At 40.4% G+C, this 22,917-nt stretch overlaps 1 protein-coding gene across 2 annotated transcripts; it reads right to left on the bottom strand.

The window, feature by feature from the left end:
- Nucleotides 1-10,224: 10,224 nt before the first annotated feature.
- Nucleotides 10,225-22,674, bottom strand: LOC125972266 (porphobilinogen deaminase). 2 transcript variants are annotated; one of them, XM_049725904.1, is made up of 14 exons: nt 22,485-22,674; nt 21,400-21,453; nt 20,184-20,256; nt 19,827-19,876; nt 17,407-17,462; nt 17,066-17,143; nt 16,577-16,654; nt 16,412-16,487; nt 16,099-16,212; nt 15,901-15,939; nt 15,699-15,818; nt 13,876-13,929; nt 11,871-11,957; nt 10,225-11,170 (listed from the first exon to the last, which is right to left on the bottom strand). In XM_049725904.1, the coding sequence occupies exons 1-14, from the start codon at nt 22,506-22,508 to the stop codon at nt 10,997-10,999; spliced, it is 1,077 nt and encodes a 358-aa protein (XP_049581861.1). In that variant the 5' UTR covers nt 22,509-22,674; the 3' UTR covers nt 10,225-10,996. The 2 variants fall into 2 exon arrangements, with proteins under 2 accessions (XP_049581861.1, XP_049581860.1); XM_049725903.2 differs by lacking the exon at nt 22,485-22,674 and adding an exon at nt 21,524-21,658.
- Nucleotides 22,675-22,917: the final 243 nt, after the last annotated feature.

Here is a 22,917-nt window from a genome sequence, read left to right as displayed (position 1 = left end):
AACTGCTGGCAACAAAAGTGAGTGCACCCAGAGAAAATGGCCAATTTAGTCCCAATTGAATGAAAAGAAACAATATATTTAACAAATTTTGCAAAAACGTAAGTGTAATGTAGAGTATGTCTCCTTAATTCTGAAAGTTGAGAGTTCAGATTTGGCTATCTCAGTGTTTCCCAACCAGTGAGCCGTGATAGATGTTCAGCTGTGCCGTGGGAAATTGTACAATATTTATTATGGAGCACTTTGTAAATAGGATCGCCAGAGCGCTGGTCAGTTAGCACAAGGCCTTGTCAGCCACTTGCTAATTGTGCGTGCGTGGCTAATCAGAGAACCTTGAGATTTTATGATTGTGCGTCTAATTGTGCTGTATCGGCTGTGGTGTGTTTTTGATAACAGTGATGCCCTGACGACTGTGGTGCGTTTGCGGACTGACATAAATCCCAGCAAAGAGTACAACCCGAGAACCTGGTTTGTGCATTTTTCACCAACATAAAGCGTATAGTCATACCTTCACTGTGATAACCATTCAGCTGCTGCCAAAATAGCAGGGCATCTTTAAACATGACTTTGTTCTTATTGTTGCAATATTTATAGCACTGGTCTAAAACAGTAAACACAGATTCTTGTGTATTTTAATTACAATCACTTTCAATAAGTTACAGGCATCTCTCATCTTTCAAGTTGGAGAACTTGCACAATTATTGGCTGACAAAATACTTTTTCGCCTCACTGTAGAATATGTAGTAATGACCAGTTTTACTGAAGTGCTTCAATTTTTATTTATTGTTTTTTTTTTTTTTTTACAGTGTCACTTCCTAAGTGGAACACACCTCACAATAGGGCTATGGAACTGTTCAAAATTCAATGATTGTTCATTGACGTATGATTATTACACTCCACGATAACAAAATTATCAAAAAATATTTGTATTATCTAGTGCACTGTTTGCTTATACTGCATTTATAGATTTGCACCGTTTTCTTAATTCATTTTAAATCAACAAATTTTACACAATGTTTGGGTAAAAAATAACTTATTTATAGTGTTTCAAGAAAATTTATTCATCTTAATATTGAATGGCACCTTTGAATGTTGGCGTGTTAAAACATTTCCTGTACAATTAATTCACTCTGTTTCCTATTTTGAAATTCAAAACAGTACACTATAAAAGCCAACGAGACTCAATGAACTATTCCACTTTGAAAGTTTCACTACATATATACTGTACTTAACAGTATGGGTGATGATAAAGCAGCAAGTTAGTTCAACAGTGCATTTGATTCGAAACTAAAATCCCTTTGGGCGTGAGCCGTCAGCACAAACAAATTCACTCCAAACAAATTTCAAGATGAATTTCTAATGGTGACAGTTGTTTTGTTTTGGGAATAAACATTACATAGTGTGATTGCCATTGCTGAGCTCTGTATATAGGGAAAGAAGTTTTGCTCAGGTCATTTGTAGTTTAATATTTAATTATATGTGCACTTTATGGCGGCTCGGTGGCGTACTGGTTTGCATATCTGCCTCACAGTTAGGAGTGTGCCGCTTCGATTCTACCTCCAGCCCTCCCTGTGTGGAGTTAGCATGTTCTCCCCGTGCCCGCATGGGTTTTCTCCGGGCACTCCAGTTTCCTCCCAGATCCCTAAAACATGCTTAGTGGGCGTGAGTGCGAGTGCAGATGGTTGTTCGTTGTGTGTCCTGCGATAGGCTGGCAACCGGTTCAGGGTGTCCTCCGCCTACTGCCCGATGATTGCTGGGACAGGCTCCAGCACCCCTGTGACCCCCGTGGGGACAAGCAGTATAGAAAATGGATGGATGTGCTGTTAGGGTTTTCAGGTTAGTTTGATCCTATGATTATGTTGGAATGTAACCTGTAATAATTAAACTCGCTTGTCCTGTCTTAACAAAAGTAGTAGAACAAAGTGCTAAGATCTTTTGAACTGATTGACTAGCTGCAGAGGAAGCAATCAAAGTTGTTTTGTTCACACATCATCGTGAAGGACCCCCTGCTGTGCTTTGATCAGCCAGGGGCTTCGGCCATTTGTCTACTCTGACCCCCACTCTCAACCCCCACTCTGTTTCTCTCAATAAAAATGCTCCTGCACGAGGCCTGAGTCAGACCTCCATTCGATCATCGCTGCACGCACAGCGACGAATGGACTCTCCACCTGCAGGTGTCCAAAAGGACTTACTTGTCTCCTGTGTGGTTCTTGCAAAATAAGTTGGAGTGAGCAAATCTCTAACATTTTGGTGCCGAAACCCGGGATCCTCATACCCACCATCTGACCGGCGAAGGAGGACGTGCTGCATTGTCGACAAGCCAGCGTCCATTAGGAGGACCTGGAAAAGAAAGTCCTGGGAAGAGAATTCTTCGCTGGGCAAGCATCTTAGGTCTGCCTTCGTCTGACAGAGGTGGATTGACGGGATCCGGCGGTGCAACGAACCAGGGGACAAGTAAGTTAAAGCGCTAAAGATACGGCTTTGGTTTGTCCGAGCTATGAGATACGGCTTTGGTTTGTCCGAGCTATGAGATACGGCTTTGGTTAGTCCGAGCTATGAGATACGGCTTTGGTTTGTCCGAGCCATGAGATACGGCTTTGGTTTGTCCGAGCTATGAGATATGGCTTTGGTTTGTCCGAGCCATGAGGCCTAAAAAAGCGCTGGAGTTAGTGTGATTGAATGTGTGACTGGTAGGATAAATTGACTAAAAAGCAATTCTACCGTTGATCCACGGCAATAAAACAGGCTAGTAATCTGTTGGAAGGTCAATTTAAACCTGCATTGAGGATCCTCAAAGAAAAAAAAAATTGTAAAACCTTAAACTACTAAAATTAAGATGGGAAATAAGAACGGTAAATTTCTTGCTCTGCTCTTCTTTAAAACGAGAAGTTCATTTCAAGTAGATTTCTTAATTGTATGCAATACATGCTGAAGTGGAAGAAAATGTATGGAGTACAAGGAAATTTGAAATGTGGAAGAAGTGGTAGAAGTGCTAGAGTGTGGTTGAAATCTTCACAAAGAGATGAGAACGAATTCAAGAGACAAAAGCTAGAAAGATGAAAACTGATGCGGTCACAAGTGTTTGTCAGACTAGGAGACAATAAGGCCCCTGTGAGCAGGTGCAAGGCCGCAGCTCAAGCCGCGGCTCAAGCAAGGGGCAAGAGGAGTTTCCGGTCCTATGCAAATCATGTATCGAAATTTAAAAGATCTGAAACCTCTCCCATATGACAGCAAAACATGTCATTGTCAGGTTATCGCAAATCGTTTTAGATTGTTAGAGCCCCTGTCCACACAAGAAGTATGACAATGCTGTTTGTAGGCCCAATTACAAATGAATAGGGATCAAATTGTGTTACACTGAAGTTAAAATATGCAAATCAAGTGGTAAACAAATGCAACTTGCTTCTAGAAGGTAAATAAATAAAATTAGAATGTGCTGTCCTCGTGTGCATGGGAGGGACCAGCTCATGATCGACCACAGGAAATGGCCAGCCTGTGACGAATCATTGTTGCTTAGACCTACCTTTTGCATGCGAGAGCTGTGCATGTGTGTGCGTATGTTAAAATGATGAACATTGGTTAAAGTTTTAGTATAAATTTTTTTTTGCTAGACTGTGGTCTATCCAATTTGCACCGCAGAACAGAAATGATTTTGAAAGATAAAAATGAGAGGAAAAAGAGAGAAATCTGTTTGCGAGCAGAAACTAATCCACACTAGTGCATGTTAAGTGTCGAGCCCACATGAGAAAAAAAAAAAAAAAAAAAAAAAAAAAACGACAGAACATGCTTTCAGGAATTGGAAGAAGCTAAATTGTGAATTTAAGATTTTGCAATGCTACATTTAATAGGAATAATTGATTGGTTGTGTTATAAGATTATACAAAATTTTAAATGCAAGCTAAATCTGAGAGATTGAGTTCTTCAAATTTAAAAACAAAGAAAAAATTCAGATTAATTTGCCAATTGTTTGTTTTAGTTAAGTTTTTTTGAAGTGGTGGATTGTTCTACCAGGAAACCTGAGTTGAAAATGATATATGAATGTTGTGTGGTGAGCTTGGATGAATTGGGACCAATGTGATAGAAAGACTCCTTTTTGGAGACTGCGTGTGAGATGCAAATGAACATTGATGAATGATAGCCTGAATGAAAAGAAATTACAGGTTGAATGGTTGAAGTCGTTGGCGACTACTATAGAAAATTAGTAGAGCGACTTTGATGAAAGAGTGATTTTGAGCAGGTTGAATGTTAGAAAGAAACACGTAGCTTTTGGATTGATAATTAACTAGAAAAAAACAACAACTGGAGAACCAGTAACACATGTAGAAGATGTGTGAACTGAGAAATTGAGAAGCGTTTTGGAAAGAAAGTCAAATTAAATGATGATGGAATCGTATGTAGTAAAGAACGCATTCTCCCAAAAAGTTTGTCAAGGTGTGAGGCATGGGCGTTCCCAAGCCTCAAAAGGGGGGAGTGAGTAGGACAGATAGTGGAAGATAGTAATAATACAACACTTTATGACAATGAATTTTCGAATACATTTGGTGTTATATTGTGGTAAATTTTTTGTTCTGGTGTAGATAGGTTAGCAACACGAGAGATTTAGAGGTTTAAAAGAAAGACAGTTAAAAGAAAACATTTTTGATTTGGACAATTGCAGGCTAACAGGAACATGAGAACGATAAGAACTACGAGGTGGGATCCAATTTCATTGGGGAGATTGAGAATTCACAGCACCATACTCTAAGTCACATTTTTGAGCAAGAATGACAATAACATGTGAGAGGTCAAGACATACAGATCAGGGCTTGATGTGGAAAGCAGACCTCGATGAGTTGATTTTCAATAATGATACTGAAGACAACATACTGTCCGATTAAATTGAAACTATAGATAAAATGTAGCTCAAAAATAGGATGAGTTGCAGGATTTACGATATAAAAACGAGACCGCTGTTATTAGAAGAATTTGAAGTTTGGTAAATAAATGTTACCAGCAAATTGATGGAAGCAGCTACATTTGGAGATAGTCTTACAAGTTTGACGTCCCAGCCTGTCATTCTCAGTGTCAGGGCCCCTGAAACCCAATCCGAGTCTTCGCCTGCAGCCGTGAACAACTACAAAATGGTGCCTGGCTCTGAAGCACCTTTGACCTTTGGCGAAGGACAAGAAAAGACTGCTGTTGTGCTTGGAGGAGGACAAGTATACTCCGGAGGACAGACAACATCCTTGGGGACGAGAAAAGACAGTGAAAAGCGGAGGAACTCACAATGATGAAAATTGACTCATTTGAACAATGGACTCATTCAAGAGTGATGGATGGGGTCGCTCTGAAGCAACAACAAAAGAACACCAACTTGATAGGGTGAAGTGCGGCAAAAAGATATGGACTTGGAGTGTCCGACAACCAAATCGCACTCCTTGCTACGGCGTTCCCAAATTTGGTGAAGCTTGGTTCAAAGTGGAAGGGAGGTTCATTGTGCACTGAGTTTGACAGAACTGAGGAGATTTGATAAATAAATAAATAAAAATTTGAAAAATACATAGGGCTACAGATTATAATCAGAGATTGAACGGATTTGGATAAAACAAATAGGCTAAAACGGTAGGAAACAAGATCTTATATTTTGGCTCATCAAGCTTAAGACATAGAGGTCGAGTTATATAAATTTTAGAACAGGACATTTGGCAGTCAGGAGGAAGCTAGGTTGCTCAATGTACCTACTCAATACAATAGTAAGGTTTTTTGTTCCACAGTGGAAGTTGGATGGTCAGAAAGTTAGGTACGTTCAATTTTTGACATTCACACAATCATGCATAGGAGCCACACGGCGACAGTTAACAAGACAATGACTGCAATAGGGGCCACCTACGACTGCACCGACATGAAAAAGTAGAAGCGAGAGAGCAGAGTATGGGATTATATGCTAAAACGTCTGCTATACAGTTACCGATAGGAGATTCTATCAAAAGAAGCTACATGAGAGATGGATTAGAATCTCTTTGTCTGTGTGTTCTGTTTGTGAGTAATCTCTGTAAAATTGTGACAGTCTTGTTGTCGTTCGTCTGAACTTTGTATGCCGTTTTGTGTATGTGTGCGTGCAGATGTGTGTGTGTGTGTGTGTGTGTGTGTGTGTGTGTGTGTGTGTGTTCACACCCTGTGTGGGTGCGAGCGTGTGAGGAGAAAGAAGGCATGGATAAGACAATCTCTTTTACACCAGGAGGCAATAAATGGGAACGCCCCTGTCATAAATAGTCTTTGGTTAAAGGGAATCATTAGGAAGTGTTCAAACTCTTCCCGCAAACACTCCTATTTGCCAGTTAAATGGGCACTACAATTGACTATGAGAGTTGCAAACAACAGATGAAGAGCAGTCCTTGGCAGATTATATGATCAGGACGCTCAAACTGTGTCAAAGACAAATTTACTGCCGCTTGATCTTTCCTCCTCACAGGTCGACAACCCCATCAATCCAGGAGACTGGGTCTACACCAAGGTCATCAAAAGAAGGAACTGGGCCAGCCACGACGGAAGGGACCATTCCAAGTCTTGCTGACTACGCATGTTGCATCCAAGGTTGCAGGACCCACAAATGCATTAACGACGACTGCTCTCCAGGAGGAAACTGGATGGGAGCTTTGGACATCACCGCTGTGTGCCAGGATGAGAGAGCCGTTTTGAAGGTGTAAGGGCTCTACTACCAACATGGCTGCACCATCGGACGGGACCTACTTCATCCAGAAGTTCAGAGGCACTGCCTCACCTGCATCCTATGAGTGCACGTGCCTGTTCAGTACGGATCATGGTTTTGTGGTCACGAGAGTTGTCCGATGCTGCCTGCCAACTGGACACGAGTGTGTGCGCCAGTGTGTGTGACAGACCTCACCTACAGACTAGAACATCAGCAGCTGACGAAAACGCGAGCACATATACAACTTCTTAGACGTGACAGATGTGAGATGAGATGTGGATTGCGTAGATGCTGTTCTGTTGAGCATGTATTACGGAAACTTGTTGATTTGACCATCGAAAATGCTTCACAAGTGATGGATACAATGATGTACTGTTTCTGTGTTTTTCTTTTTATTTTTTATTGATAGCATTCTGGTCGTCTGTGGCAACGGGGCCGTGTAAGAATTTTCCTGCTAATAACATCTGGTCAGCAGGTTTTTCGCTTACACAATAAGTTTGAGGTAATGCCTCATCTTCACTGGAAAGTGTTGCTATCATTGTTTGTTGTTTTTATTTTTACCATTCTACTTTCTTCATTATACGGAATATATGTTTTTTTTCTTGCTTGTCTTTGTTGTTTGGGGTGGCATAATCATATGATAAATCAGGAGGGAGATGTTAGGGTTTTCAGGTTAGTTTGATCCTATGATTATGTTGGAATGTAACCTGTAATAATTAAACTCGCTTGTCCTGTCTTAACAAAAGTAGTAGAACAAAGTGCTAAGATCTTTTGAACTGATTGACTAGCTGCAGAGGAAGCAATCAAAGTTGTTTTGTTCACACAACATCGTGAAGGACCCCCTGCTGTGCTTTGATCAGCCAGGGGCTTCGGCCATTTGTCTACTCTGACCCCCACTCTCAACCCCCACTCTGTTTCTCTCAATAAAAATGCTCCTGCACGAGGCCTGAGTCAGACCTCCATTCGATCATCGCTGCACGCACAGCGACGAATGGACTCTCCACCTGCAGGTGTCCAAAAGGACTTACTTGTCTCCCGTGTGGTTCTTGCAAAATAAGTTGGAGTGAGCAAATCTCTAACATGTGCACTTACTTTTTAAATGTACAGTAGACGCACACGTGCTTGCTGTCATTATCTGCCATTACGCAGACATTTGTTTTCAGTTACAGCACAGATGTGTTTGACCAAGATTTTGTTTCTTCTACTACATGATTTGTATCTTAGCACAGTTGTTTTAATTGTGGATTGTAATTGCAACTCTCACATCTGTATTATATTATGGAACTTTCACCATCTTTTTTCAAGTTTTTGTTCCTTAGTTAACCCCCCCCCCCCCCATTCATTTGTGGGGAAAACTCTGGGAGCCGTGCGAAAAAAATCATATAGTATTACATATTTTATTTGTTCTGTGAACATACCAGAAATTTTGTACAACAATGAATATGTAAATTTGAAATAATAGACCTTCGGATGACCTTTAGACCAGTGGTCCCCAACCTTTTTTGCGCCACGGACAGGTTACGTGTCAGAAATATTTTCGCGGACCGGCCTTTTTATAAATAAATAAAACATTTAAAATAAATATATAAGTACAATGAAATAAAATGATACGACTGGCATGTAAACAAGTATAAACCACATAAAAATAAAACTCACCATTACGTTGAATTACTGGGAGCACTGAGCTCGTTTATCAGAAACGAGCGGTGTTACAGGTTAACTCTTCTCCCTCTACACCAATGATTTCTCCACATGTGACTCTCCTGTGAAGCTCCTGAAGTATGCTGACGACACCACTCTCATCGGACTGATCCAGAACGGTGATGAGACTGCGTACAGACAGGAGGTGGAGCGGCTGGTCCACTGGTGCAGCCAAAACCACCTGGAGCTGAACCCGCTCAAGACCGTGGAGATGACAGTGGACTTCAGGCGAGGCCCTTCACCACTTTCACCCCTCACTATCCGCAGTAATACTATTCTCTCAACAGACACCTTCAAGTTCCTGGGAACCACAATCTCTCAGGACCTGAACCGGTCACATAGACTCTGTCCGGAAGAAGGCCCAGCAGAGGCTGTACTTCCTGAGACAGCTCAAGAAGTTCAACCTGCCGCGGGAGCTGCTGAAGACCTTCTACACTGCCATCATCCAGTCTGTCCTCTGCACCTCCATCACTGTCTGGTTTGGATCGGCCTCCAAACAAGACAAGCACAGACTGCAACGGACAATAAGGACTGCAGAAAAGATAATTGGAATCAACCTCCCATCTATCCAAGACTTGTACCTGTCCAGGACCAGTAACATCTCTACAGACCCTTCTCACCCAGGTTGCAGTCTGTTTGAACTACTCCCCTCCGGACGGCGTTATAGAGCTCTGTACACTAAAACCAGCAGACACAGAGACAGCTTCTTCCCCCAGGCTGTTGCTCTGATGAACTCACACCACTTTTAGTCTCAGAGTCATTACTGTGCAATAACATCCTGCTCTCCACACCTTTTTTGTCTACACTGTTTGTACTATGTGTCTTCTCTGCATCCATTGCAGCCTGGTCATCCTAGAAGAGGGACCCTCCCATCTGTGGTCTCTTAAGGTTTCTCATTTCCCCTAGCTGGAGTTTTGCGTTTTTCCTTGCCCTCTTGGGAGTTTAAGATCAGTGGATGCTTGAGAATATCTTCCATTTTTCACATGTACTGAGTGTTGTTGTTAGTCACCTAAATGTTGAACAGAGGCTGTGATTTACCGAAGTCAAATTCGTTGTTTGGCACGCTCAAACATGGCGAATAAAAAAAACTCTTGAATCTTGAATCTCTTGAACTTGCTCCCATGTTATCTTGCTCTCCGTCTCCAGTTGCGCTAGTTAGGGTAAAGCGTTGTGTGCAATCTTGTGTTTCGTGTTGTTGACCTGAATTAATTGATCGTCCACGAAAAAAATAAAAAAAAATATATATATATATATATATATATATATATATATATATATATATAAATAATTTTTTTATTTTTTCTGTGCGGCTTGGCGGCCCGGTGCCAAGTGACCCACGGACCAGTACCGGTACCGGTCCGCGGCCCGGTGGTTGGGGACCACTGCTTTAGACAACCTTTATCTTTTGGATAAGGTCATTTAATCATGTAAAGCCATGATTTAATTCCATATCAGTTTTTTTCCATATACTGTACTGTAAGGGAATACAAATATCTAAATGCAAGATACCAATTACTGTTAAAGGTTCATTTGCTACTCTTAAATAAAACTTAAGCATGGCCTTTTTGTTGTGTGTGCGTGTGTGTGCATATGTGTAAAGTACACACTACTATGCCACATCCACACACCAACATGAGTTGTTTTTCTGAATTGGAACAGTCTGATTTCAAATTCAGTTCTACAGGGTGTCCAGTGACCATTCTTACTTTACCAGCTATCAATATTTTCAACTATTATACATAAAGACCTGTGATGCACTACCTTCAGTTTTGTCAGTGGCGTAATCAGTTGAATTTAGATTCATAAGAAAACATTTAACACAAAAAATGTCACACAACTTAATTTCAATGATTTAAATATATGTCACATTCATATATGGGTAAACCAAACAAAAGGACACTTGGGGAAAATAACAGCTTCTTATTAATGTAAAAATGAATACTGTGAAACTGCACAAATAAAAAGTTAAAGGTGAAACAAGATTAACATTGAACTTAAGGGGTAAACGTAAACTATAATAATAAAATAAATAAAATAAAAATAAAATATGTATCTTCAAACTGACTGGATCTGTTTATTCATTAGCACATTCGTTTGAAAAAAATCTAGAACTGAGAATAAGGCAACCCAGATAACAGACTTTGAGCAGATGAAAAGTGGAATAGTCAAGCAAAATTATTACATATCAAAACTTTTTTCCCACCACATAAAATTAGCTCCTGCGACCAGGCTGTGTGGAACAGTTTAGCAATGTAGTGAAACGGATGTTGTATGAGTTAGCCATCATTGGCTGGAAAGGGATTTATAATGATGTTTTGGGAAATGTTTCTTCGATTCAGTATTTAGAAATATATATAGATAAAAGTTGAAGTATTTTATGGGTGAGATGAGTATCAAATGCTCAACAACAAAATAAAGCTAAACTAAAAATAACTCAAACCTACAAAATGTTGTCTTTGCCAGCCTAAACCTTAAAATATTGATGAATTTAAGACAGACATTTAGTGACTGCTCTTTGTGAGGTGTTTCAAGGCAGTACAATTGTAAAACACTACGGAAACTGAACAACCTAACCGGATTGCTCTGATGATAGCGCAAATGAAGCAGCCATTATCTAGCATCATTGAGCTGTCGGGCCACTGTCAGGATCTCCTTGGCGCCTTTGCTTAGGAGCAAGTTGGCCAAGTCTATTCCCAGATGCTCAGCATTGTTCTGTGAGCCGCTGCAGATCTTGATCGCTGTCACCCCCACATGCTGGACCTGCTCATCCACTTCTTCCTGACACTGAAACACCAACGTGTTACAATGTGCTCAATCTAGTAGCTATGATCGCTGGCAAATTCTCAACTCTGATTAATAAGATTGTTGTGTTTGAGTGGCTGCCATGTAAGACAAATCAGTCTGACTAGTGTACTACTTAATAGTGTGGCAAAACGTGCTCTTATGCCATGAAATTACAGTAAACCCTCAACTATTGCAAGTTCTGTAATAACTTGTTTTTTAATGTAATTCCACTTCAAGCCACTGGGGGAGCACACTATTGGCCAGCACTGTAAATTTGGAAGAAAGGCAAGATCAGCCTCCTACTTGCCAGTTTGAACGAGACTACTCAATGTCTTCTTCTAGCCGCCAATTTCAGGAATAAACGGCGGCTCACGTAATCGGACCATTTTCAGCTGATTGGAATAAAGGGGGGAGCGTCGAACATAAACAAAGCCAGTGCGGAAAACCTTCTGGTAGTTGTCGCGTGAAGCTAACATAAAGCATCATGTAATGAGGAAGGAAATACTTTCAGTTGGAAACCGGAAACAGTGCAACAGTGACTTGAAACGTGTGCAAAATAAGCAAGTGAGCAAAGGCTTGTGTCCAAAAACAACAAAAAACGGTAAATGGTCAACTGTCCATCTATAATACAACTTCTGCTGCTGCAGCTACTACTACAACTAAAACATTGGTCAGACACGGACTCTGTAATACATGATACCTGAAGTGTAGAAGCAATGCTAGTCTGCATGGTGTCCTTCAGAAAGTCTGAACCGTCCAAGCTGTACACGGCACCAGTCAAGTAAAGCTATGGGCACATGACACCAAAAGAATAACATTGCATTTTAAATTGGTGGTGGTTATTGTAATCAGATTTCTATATATGAAATATCACATTTGGGAAAATTCAAAGTCAAAGTCAAAGTCCCAATGATCATCGTCACACACACATCTGGGTGTGGTGAAATTTGTCCTCTGCATTTAACCCATCCCCATTTGATTTTAATCCATCCCCTGGGGGAGAGGGGAGCAGTGAGCAGCAGCGGTGCCGCGCTCGGGAATCATTTGGTGATCTAACCCCCCAATTCCAACCCTTAATGCTGAGTGCCAAGCAGGGAGGCAATGGGTCCCATTTTTATAGTCTTTGGTATGACCCGGCCGGGGTTTGAACCCACAACCTTCCAGTCTCAGGGCGGACACTCTACTACTAGGCCACTGAGCTGTTATGTTCATGACCGGGATGCAACATGAAAAACAAATTTAAAGATCGTAGACAAGTTCATTTACGGTACGGTATGGTACTCCTACTACATTCTAGACAGCAGAACTCAAATTTTACAATAAAACAAATTATTACTTTGCACTCAGGCCACTTTGTACCAGATTACTTGTCTCTTTGGTAAAAGTATTTTTTTTTTTTTTTTTACATGCAGATTTTTTTTCTCTATGATCAATCATCCCAATTAAAATAATAAAATAAAGAAATATTTCACTCTATGTTACAATAAAATCTTTTCCATTGTATTCAAATGTATTTTGATGCACCTGGAAGGAATCCATCAGAAAATGATTCCCACCGAGTTATTAAAATTTTGTTTTTGTAGCTATTAAAAGGTATAGATTTGTTTTTTTTTTAAATAATTCCATCTAAAAGTATTTATAAAATTTGTTAACAGAAGTGTTCACTGTTTTCTTGATTAGAATGTTCTAGACCAGTGGTTCTTAACCTTGTTGGAGGTACCGAACCCCACCAGTTTCATATGCGCATTCACCGAACCCCTCAATAGCCAAAAATTTTTCTCAAATTCAAGACATAAATGTATTTTACTGGCGCACAAGATGAGCCGTGCATGATCAAGAACAAAACCAACAGAATGCATGAACTCACAACAAATTACATACCTGCAAATCATTGTGACTTCTGCTGTTGCCTTTGTGAGACCAGTTCAGATATGCGTCATCACAAATTTACGTGATAAATCAAGCGTGTTCGGACCGCCGCAGTGGAGGCTCAGCCGAACCCCTGAGACCGACTCACTGAACCCGTAGGGTTCGATCGAACTCAGGTTAAGAACCACCGTTCGAGACAATGCTAAAAACAGCAAGTTGCAAAATAACATACAGTCACATTATTAACGGTTGTAGTGTAGGCCGGTACCCTCAAAATTTCATCAGAATCCAATTATTACACTCCACAATTACAAAATTGGCATAATTGTATTAAAAAAAAAAAAAACAACTAATCTTGAGTTGTTTTGAGTCATTGTTATTGAAATGTTTCAACCGTTCTAAGGGAATATTTACATAGGTGTACAGCTAGTAAACTCCAATGCACTGTTTTTATGCAAGGAAACCATACTTGAATTTACACATTTGCAACTTTTATTATTTAAAAAAAAAAAATCCAATTCATAAACTTTCTTTGGTCCAAAAGGAATTTACATAACTATAGTGTTTAAAGTGTTTTCATTTGTCTTAATATTTCAGAGTTTTTTTCCACCCACAAATATGATTGTTTGAATAATTGTGATTTCAATTATTTGCAAAATAATTGTAATTGATATTTTTTTTCTCCATAATTGAGCAGCCCTGTTTTATAGTTCTGGGATTGGTTGGCGGCCACAGTCCAGAGTGTACCATGCCTCTCCCAAAATTGCAGCTGGGATCGGATTCATCTCACACGTGACCCCAATGAGGAAAACCCGGAGAGAAAAAGAAAAAAGTACCTGTGAGTCTTTCACTTCTGTGTGCACAGCCACCGGAACACTGCAGCCTCCCTCCTATAAATGACACTTAGATGAGCATACTGTACAAAGATGTCATTGTCAAGGGGATTTTGTATTTCAATGGGTGCATGTAGTTAATGAAGTTATAATTACATTAATCCTCTTAACTTGTTTTACAAGTAATTTAATGCGTCATGTTTAAGACATTTATGCTTGTTTTATGTTAGACTCTAATTACATTATTTAATTTTTTCCTTTTTTTTCTAAAACAAACTGTCACTGTCTTGTGTAAAATAGTGACACTCAGGTCAATTCCTTGTACAACTTGCGTGGCTCACCTAAGAATTGATTGTAAAAATTAGAATTTTTGTTTTTAATGACAGATGTACAGAAAATGACCTTAAGAAATGTTGTTGGATATATACAAGGAAACGATATTATGGTTTAGGTTTATGTGTAATAATGAATGAAACAAATGTTACAACTGCTGTAAATGTTTAGAGTATATAAAGGTAAAAGCAATCCGTAAACATCTGCCATTTGGCTGATATTTGAAGAACCATAATCGGGTGATTTAATCAGCTACATAGTCGGGCCCTATCAAAAACAAATCCACCTGTTGCTGAACCTAATCTTTGCATTCATAAATATTAATAAACATAAAACTATATGGTGGCACGGTATAAACTGGTTAGCACGCCCGCCCGCCCCACAGTTCAGAAGTGCAGAGTTTGATTCCAGCTCCGGCCTCCCTGTGTGGAGCTTCCGTGTTCTCTCTGTGTGCCTGCGTGGGTTTCCCCGAGTTCTCCGATCTTTCTCCCACATTCCAAAGACATGAATGGTAGGCCAACTGACGACTCCACATTGTCTGTAGATATGATTCTGAGGGTGAATGCTTGTTTTTCTATGTGTGCCCTGCAATTGACTGGTGACCAGTTCACCCTGCCTAATGTCCAAAGTCAGCTGGGATTGGCTTCAGCACGGCCATGAGCCACATGACAAAAAGTGGTTCAGAAAATGGATGGATGGATTTTATTATTGTTTTGCATTCTCTTAACTGTTATTTATTTTGATTTGATTTAGTTTAATCCGGCAAGTACAACACACTTATAACTTTATTTCACATTTTGTTTTACATGACTTGTCGAAAAAGGAAGCGGCTTAAAGCAATTCTGCATATCTAGTCCCATCCCTATTGCAACCAAGGGTTTCACTGCCAGACACACAATCTATATTACTACAGTACTATTCACAATACTACCATAATCATGAAAACTGAGAAACAAAAGAAAACAGAAATTTTGAAAGGTGTTATACAAATAAAACTGTCTTGCCTTGCCTTTGCTATACTTCCACTTAATTTTACTACATAGGGGTTCACTTCTTTGACCATCATGAGTATTAAAATGTTGGTTAAACCAATGTTGGTCCAGCAATTGTTGATGTTTTGGGGAATCTATGTTAATGGTTGAAAAACTCATTCATTGCCAAAGCTGTAACAGAAGCGCTTTGACGCCATCTGCTGGCGTATAGGGTGCCAAGGAGACTACTTGAAGCCAGTCGAGGCCATGATACTAACTAATGGTTCTCCCACTGTTTGAACTAAGTACCACCTGCAAAAATACTTGTGCCAAATAGCACTGGCAATCTGTCATGATATAAACTAAAGGCCCAAGGGCTTATCAAACGGGTATGTCACTTGCTCATAGAAAATCGTTTTAATAGTCAAAAGAATTTGAAAATCAACTCGCTGCACAGAACAGAAGTTCCACTGTAAACTGGCAGTAGTGCGTGCATGTGGTCGTGGTTGTGTTCATGCGTACCAGGTGCCTGAGAAATGCTCTCTCGGCAATGCAGCGCAGCACAGTGTCGGTGTCATTTAGGACAGACAGCATCTCCAGGATGTCTGTGTCTTTGGCTCGAGCCTCCACAGCAAGTGCGCCCTGACAAAAAAAAAAAAATGCACTGGAATCACAACCAGTGATTTAACACAAAATTTATAAAGAAAGCAATAATTGTTCCTACCTGTCCAACAGCATACATGCAATCGTCGGGCTCCAGAATCTAGCAGAGGGCGGACAATACTATGTTATATATGACGGCTTACTAGACCAGAGAGTTTCCAAACTTTTATGGAGCCAATTTTCCATTAATGTGGCCTGGCGCACCCATTTTCTTAGAACTATATTAGAGATGACTAGATATTATTTTTAAAAAAGTAACCTGGCTGATACGATTTTCCCAACCCATCCTCCTTAGACCAGCGGCAGCAAGGATAATGGCAGCAAAATCCTCCTTTTCATCCAGTTTTTTCAGCCTTGTGTTCAAGTTTCCACGCTGGAGAGGAACGCTCAGGAAAGTCAGCACTGAAATATCAATACTTCCTGGCATTAGGCACTGTCAGCTAAATTCTAGTCTAATCTATCAACAGTTCACGAGATGAATTATGTGTACACAATTGAAGAGTCATGTCTTTCGTCTATTACATATAATGATGTGCTGATGAGCAATTGAAATAAATCTTCAATGAGGATACAATATCTTTGAACTCCAAATGGGGGAATCTCCTCTTTAACTGAGCAGTACGACGCAGTGAACTTGTGCCTATCACGCTGCAAAAAAAAAAAAAAAAAAAGTACAGCATGTTTTTTTTTCTTCATGTGACCACACCACATGAGTGGGTTTACCAAGTGCAGTGTACCTTTTTTCTGGAAGAGTCTCCAACGTTTTCCCGACATGTTTTGGATGTAGTACCACAGCATCATGGGGGTTCTCTCTCCTGAAATAAACCAAAAGCAAACAAGCTTAAGTAGAGTGCAATCGCCAAACCTGAATTTTATACTGGCTCCCATATTCCACAAAACATGCATGCTGTCTGGGTATTTCAAGCCTCTAAAGCAGGGGTGCCCAAATTCGTTCTTCGAGAGCCTCTATCCAGCTTGTTTTGGATATATCCTAACTGCAACACAAGTGATTCAAATGATCAAGATCGTTATCAGGCCTTCGCAAACCTTGCTGATGCGCTGATCATTTGAATCAGTTGTGTTGAATGACGGCTGTGTGTAGTAAGTCTTTGTTGACACCACAGCTCAATTCTGAAGTTAAAATGATGACCTACAATTTTTGCTTCCCTGAACTTGAGCACCCCTACTTCAAAGGACTCCGAGACAGTGCGAGAGGTGTCACTCACTTGAGCACAGCTGCGATAGTGAATCCTGGAGGCAGCGTGGTGGGAAGGTCCTTCAGTGAATGGACCACCAGATCCACCCTACGGGAGATACAGAGGGGCACAGTCATGTAATCATGCTCCATCTCCTCGCGGAATAATACAACCATTCACAAGTGTTAGCATGCTTTGAAGACTTCTGCTTAATTTTGACATGTGGGTAAAATGAAAGGGTTTACAGCTTCAGTGGTTCTCATTCATCCACATGCTGCTTTCAAAGTTGATTCATACAGCATCTGGATTAGTAGCATCTCCATTGGATATCCACTGCATATTAACAGAATTGAGCAGGCGGTACTACTCACATATTCTTCTCCAGAGCAGTCTCCAACTCTTTGGTGAACAAACTCTTTTCTCCAATCTGGACAAAAAATGGTTTCTGATTTACCAAGATTTTCGGTCATGGTTACCGGTAAAGAATATTACTTTTATCTACTTTCATTTACGAACAGTGTTTGCACATGCAACACGGTGGGGTAAATCTCTGCACCTCCTGTATTGCTAATGCTTATTTTTACACTAAACCGCAAGAGGGCGCTCTAGGCCTGTGGAATAATTGGAACTGCAACTGACGATGAGTCTGACGTAAGCCACGTAGAAGAGGAAGCGCTGCATCTTCTACCTCTAGAGTTAGCGGAGTTATTCATAAGTGACACAGAGGATAAAGATTTCATTAGATTCAGTGATTTGGAGTGACACGGATGGTTTAGTAAATTTGTTAGCATGTTATTTATGCTATAGTTATCTGAATAACTCTTAATATGTTCCATTAAGCACATTCTCAGTTCGTTGTTTATGTATCATGTAACGTTAGCATACCGTACAATTATTCAGCCTGTTGTTTCTTCGATTCTATTTCTATTTTAAAATGCTTTTCAAGATGACATGTCTGTTTTTAGTGTTGGATTCAATCAAATACATTTCCTCCAAAAATGTGACTTATACATACCGTAATTTTTGGACTAAAAGTCGCTCCGGAATATAGGCCGCATTAGCCATAAAATGCACAATAACGTGAAAAAAAACATATATAAGTCGCTCCGGAGCATAAGTCGCATTTTGGGGGGAAATTTATTCGACAAAATCCAACACCAAGAACAGACATGAACGAGTAACAACAGGCTAAATAATAGGTATGCTAACGTGACATAAACACAAACGAAGAGTTGAGAACGGGCCTGACGTAACATTCGGAGTTATTAAAAAAAACTATTGCATAAATAACACGTTTATAAAACCATCTGTGTCACTCCAATTCATTAAATCCATCGATCGTCCTTTGTCAACAATGGGTGCGCGCCGCTGACAGCACTTGCACTTCAAAATATTCCACAGACCCATATAACTATATATAAATTAGATATCAAATAACTATTATATAGGGGTGGCTCGGTGGCGCACTGGGTAGCACGTCCGCCTCACAGTTAGGAGGGTGCGGGTTCGATTCCACCTCCAGCCCTCCCTGTGTGGAGTTTGCATGTTCTCCCCGGGCCCACGTGGGTTTTCTCCGGGCACTCCACATTCCAAAAACATGCTTGGTAGGCCGATTGAAGACTCCAAATTGTCCCTAGGTGTGATTGGTTGTCTGTCTCTGTGTGCCCTGCGATTGGCTGGCAACCAGTTCAGGGTGTCCCCCGCCTACTGCCCGATGACGGCTGGGATAGGCTCCAGCACGCCCGCGACCCCCGTGGGGACTAAGCGGTTCAGAAAATGGATGGATGGATGGATGGATAACTATTATACAAGCAATAATATTATCAAACCATCTGTGCACTCTAAATCATTAAATCCATCGATCAAATTCCTTGTCCTTTGTCAACAACGCCGCGCGTGTGCCCTGACGTCAGCCTCGTCGTTATTCCACAGATCTAGTATATAACTATATTGTAGCGTTAACAAAGTACAAGGAAAGCCGTGGGTTTGGTAAACGGCTCTTTATTTAACAAAACAAACTTCCAGGCGTGTGGCGGCGTGGACTTCCAGCCACGGAGGTAGAAGAGTGATCCATAGAATAGGACCGGGCGTGCGTAAAAGCCATGACCGAGCCCCATCCACCGTCCCCGGACAGCCACCCGGCCGAGCGCCGGCCCCCGACTTCTATCCACTGAGCCATAATAGTTTTTCAAACCTTCTGTGTCACTCCAAATCCTTAAACCCTTCAAACTCTTCATCCTCCGTGACACTTACAAACAAAGCCGCTAATGATGCCGGTAGTACGTGGGGCCCTTCGTCATCTTCGTCATCCCGTGATCAATCTTTGTCCTTTTTGTAAACAACCGCAGCGCCACGCCGCGTCGCTGACGTCACTTGAAATTCAAATTACAGTAATCCCTTGCTACATCGCGGTTCGTTTATCGCGGTTTCACTTTTTTTTTTTGGGGGGGGAACATTTTTGAAAAAAAAAACCCACATAAGTCGCTCCTTATTATAAGTCGCCCCCCCACCCAAACTATGAAAAAAAAAAAACGTGACTTATAGTCCGAAAATTATGGTATGTTTTTTTCTTCTTTATCATGCATTTTATGGCTAGTGCGACTTGCACTCCGGAGCGACTTGTAGTCCGGAAAATACGGTAATTTCATCTTGATTAAACAGGAGAACTTCCATACCAGTTGCTTATACTGACTAGTTAACATGTCACATGCAGCGTACCCTCAAGTTTTTCAATTTGTAAACAGATAACAATGGGGGACTTTTTAATGTGCACACTGATAACAAGTCTTACCTTCGATAAAGCTGTGTCAAGAATTTTGTCCCCAATTGTTGACATGGCCACTGAAAGAGAGAAGAAAGTACAAGTGGAGAAATAACTCGCTGGTGAAAAGCACTGACGTGTGGCAATTCATTTGTCCATCCAATCATTTTTTAATCAGTACTGTTTTGTCCCCAGTATGGTCACAGGTGAGCTGGAGCTATTAAGAATCGGCGAGAGGTGGGATAAACCCTGGACTGGTCGCCAGTCCATAATATTTGTGTCTCCTGCTACTCTATCAAAGTCTTACCGAAGTAGTTCACTGTGACAGTTTGCTATCATTTTGTCCACTTATGTGCCATTATGTTATAATTCAGTGAAGATTCTTACCAATTTCCAAAAGGATGTCAGGGTGCAGTTCTTTCAGTTTTTCTGCAACACTGGCTGTCTGAATCCGAGCCAACTATAAAAACACACAAATAAGTTTTTAATGGACGGTACATTTTAGACTTGCATGAAATGAAAACAGTGCACAGTGTGAATTTCAGTCAGTGGGAATGAAAAAACAAATATTAATTATTGTGAAAGAGTAATCCATCCATCAATTTTCTGAAGTGCTTGTTCGTCCTCATGGGAGTCGCTGGAGAGCTGGGGCCTATCCCAGCGGACTCCCGAGCAGTAGGCGGGGAACACCCTGGATAGAAGCGGTTCAAAACCTGCAGATTTATCTATCTGCTGACAATACCTTTTAAGGTTCAAAATAACCGCTTCTGGGTTGCAATTTGCAAGCCAAAATTTGCATTTTGCCCATCATTAAAACACACTGAAGAGAAAAACTGAGACTCACATATTTTGAGGTTTCTGATCAGTGGATACTTTATGATACGTATCACTATTGTTTTTCACAATACAGTCCTGAGTTTTGATTATGACTTTTGATATGCACAATAAATTTTCTCAAAACTACAGTAGATCCAGTAGATCTACAACCCATTCAGAAATACTGTACTAAATTTGAACAGAAAAATCCTTGATTAGAAAAGTTCAAAATCAGATGGTCATTAGTTACAATTGTAGTATTTATGCAGCAGCTTGCCTGTTTAGTCGGGGGACCATTAGCAATATTAAAATGCTACTTTAAATTGTTTTATAACAGTTGTTACAACTGTAGCTGTTGTAAAGTGCCCTATATTTTACTGTATCGTACAACACTTGCATGTTATGTGTAAGCCAAAATTAGTAAAATGTATATAAAGGATCTTAAATTAAATCTATGTGTCAAATGGCTTAAAATTGTTTCAAAATTCATTCAGTAACCTTGATCAATTCGCTACGAATGCATGAAACATCTACTCGTCAGGCATAGAAGTGTTACTGGTGCACCTGCAAAGTATAATTGCATATTAGGCGGCCGAAAGTGGCACTAGTATTGGAAAAATCTGACACACTCAAACTACTAATGTGCCATTGTCATTTTACTTGGAGTACATAGAATTGTATTACCAGTAAGGACAAGGTAAGTACGACATAAACCATAAACTGGATAGTGGGTCTTAAGGATATGGAATAAATACTCAAACTCTCTGTAGTTAAATGTATACTGTACCTGACTCTTGCGGGTTCCAATCCGGATGATACGGCTGACTTTTCCATCCCCATACTAAAACAATAAGATAGAACGTCACATACCTTCTCCAATCTTGCATCAATAAACCATAATCTGACTTTACATTCATATACTTGAACAGTCCTTCCTCCATGACTTGTCGACCAAGAAAACTATTGTGTCTGCCTGCTGTGTCGTAGTATGGACCTGTGCTGAAGTCATACAGCCTCAAGATACTGAACAGTGGTCTTTTTAAGAAGACAAGCCCTCATTCACAGAACCTCCACCCAACTTCATCCCTGCTGTCCAGAGATAAGGAGCGGTCTATTGAGTCCGTTATACGAACCAGGGAGGGGCAGCTGAATGTAAAAGGTGCGGTCCGAAGCTTTTTAATATATAAACATCAGTTATTGTATTTCTGAATGTTTAACAAGAAAACAAGAATGTTTTTTTAAAAAAAGAGAATATTAAGCTACTGGTTCACAAGTGACAACCTTGAATAAAAAGAAAGCGCTTTACTCGGGTGCAATAGTCCCTATACCTCATTTAACTTAGCAATAAACCAAACATGAATACGACAGTTTCGATGTACATCAGGATAGCTGAACTATATGTGCATAAATTACATACAGCTGTATTTTTTTTATATTACGACCCCCGTGGGGACTAAGCGGTTCAGAAAAAGGATGGATGAAGGTATCTGCATATATTATAGTTGTCCGGTTTTTTTTTTTCTTTAAGTGTCCTTCGAGCCAAGTAAACGATTTAGTCCGTTTCAAACTCCTCACACTCTACTGTCGTTGGTCAAGCCACGGTTCTCTATTTCATGGTCCAATGCAAAGCTTGTATACGATGACAGACGTCAACATTGACCAATTAGACTGCCGCTTGAATCCTCATGCGGAAATGCCTTCGTTTAGCAATGAATGTGCTTCAACGTGGTTCAACATTTACCGTTCATTGTTTATTGGTCACGTGCACAGAAAAAAAAACTGTGGGAACACAAGGTAATCAAATTCTCGGTTAGCGAATTTCGCTTCATTTTAACAAAAGTATTTGGGCGCGCTGATTTTGTTCAAACTTACCGCAGGATTTGCCTCCTCCGTCATGGTGCTGGCCCGGTTATTTACGATAATTTTCTCAAAACTGCGGAGCGTTTAGCTCTCCGCACAGTCAATTATGACGGAAAATCCTTGAAAAGTCCGGCTCCCATTTTACATAGGTGTCTTCTTGACCAAGAATGTGACGTCATTGAAGCGTCTCGGTGTCATTTCCGTGTTCCGCGTTCCCTTTTCGGTTTTGCTGTCGATAGTCATAGGTGACTGGGTGTCACAACCCTGTAACACGGTTTACACAAGGGAACTTTTTCGCGATATTTTAGTTTTATGAGACAATACATATAGTGAATTTACCCTAAAAATGTAATCGTTTAAATTAAAACCAAAGAAAATATTTCATAGAAAGCAATGCCGCTTTTCAAGTTGAACTCATGAAATAAATTGTTTTCCACAATATTGT

The sequence above is a fragment of the Syngnathus scovelli genome, chromosome 7 (genome assembly GCF_024217435.2).
Source record: "Syngnathus scovelli strain Florida chromosome 7, RoL_Ssco_1.2, whole genome shotgun sequence".
Taxonomy (NCBI): Eukaryota; Metazoa; Chordata; class Actinopteri; order Syngnathiformes; family Syngnathidae; genus Syngnathus; species Syngnathus scovelli.
This window is presented reverse-complemented; position numbering and strand designations above follow the sequence as displayed.

Excerpts from the sequence above, each read along its gene's own strand:
- LOC125972266 (XM_049725903.2), bottom strand. The coding sequence starts at position 21,553 with ATGGAGGAAGGACTGTTCAAGTATATGAAT. Across the intron at positions 16,213-16,411 it reads ATTTGGAGTTCAAAGATATT|CGTGGAAACTTGAACACAAG; the intron begins GTATCCTCATTG and ends GTTCCTCTCCAG. Across the intron at positions 15,819-15,900 it reads GCATGTATGCTGTTGGACAG|GGCGCACTTGCTGTGGAGGC; the intron begins GTAGGAACAATT and ends TTTTTTTGTCAG.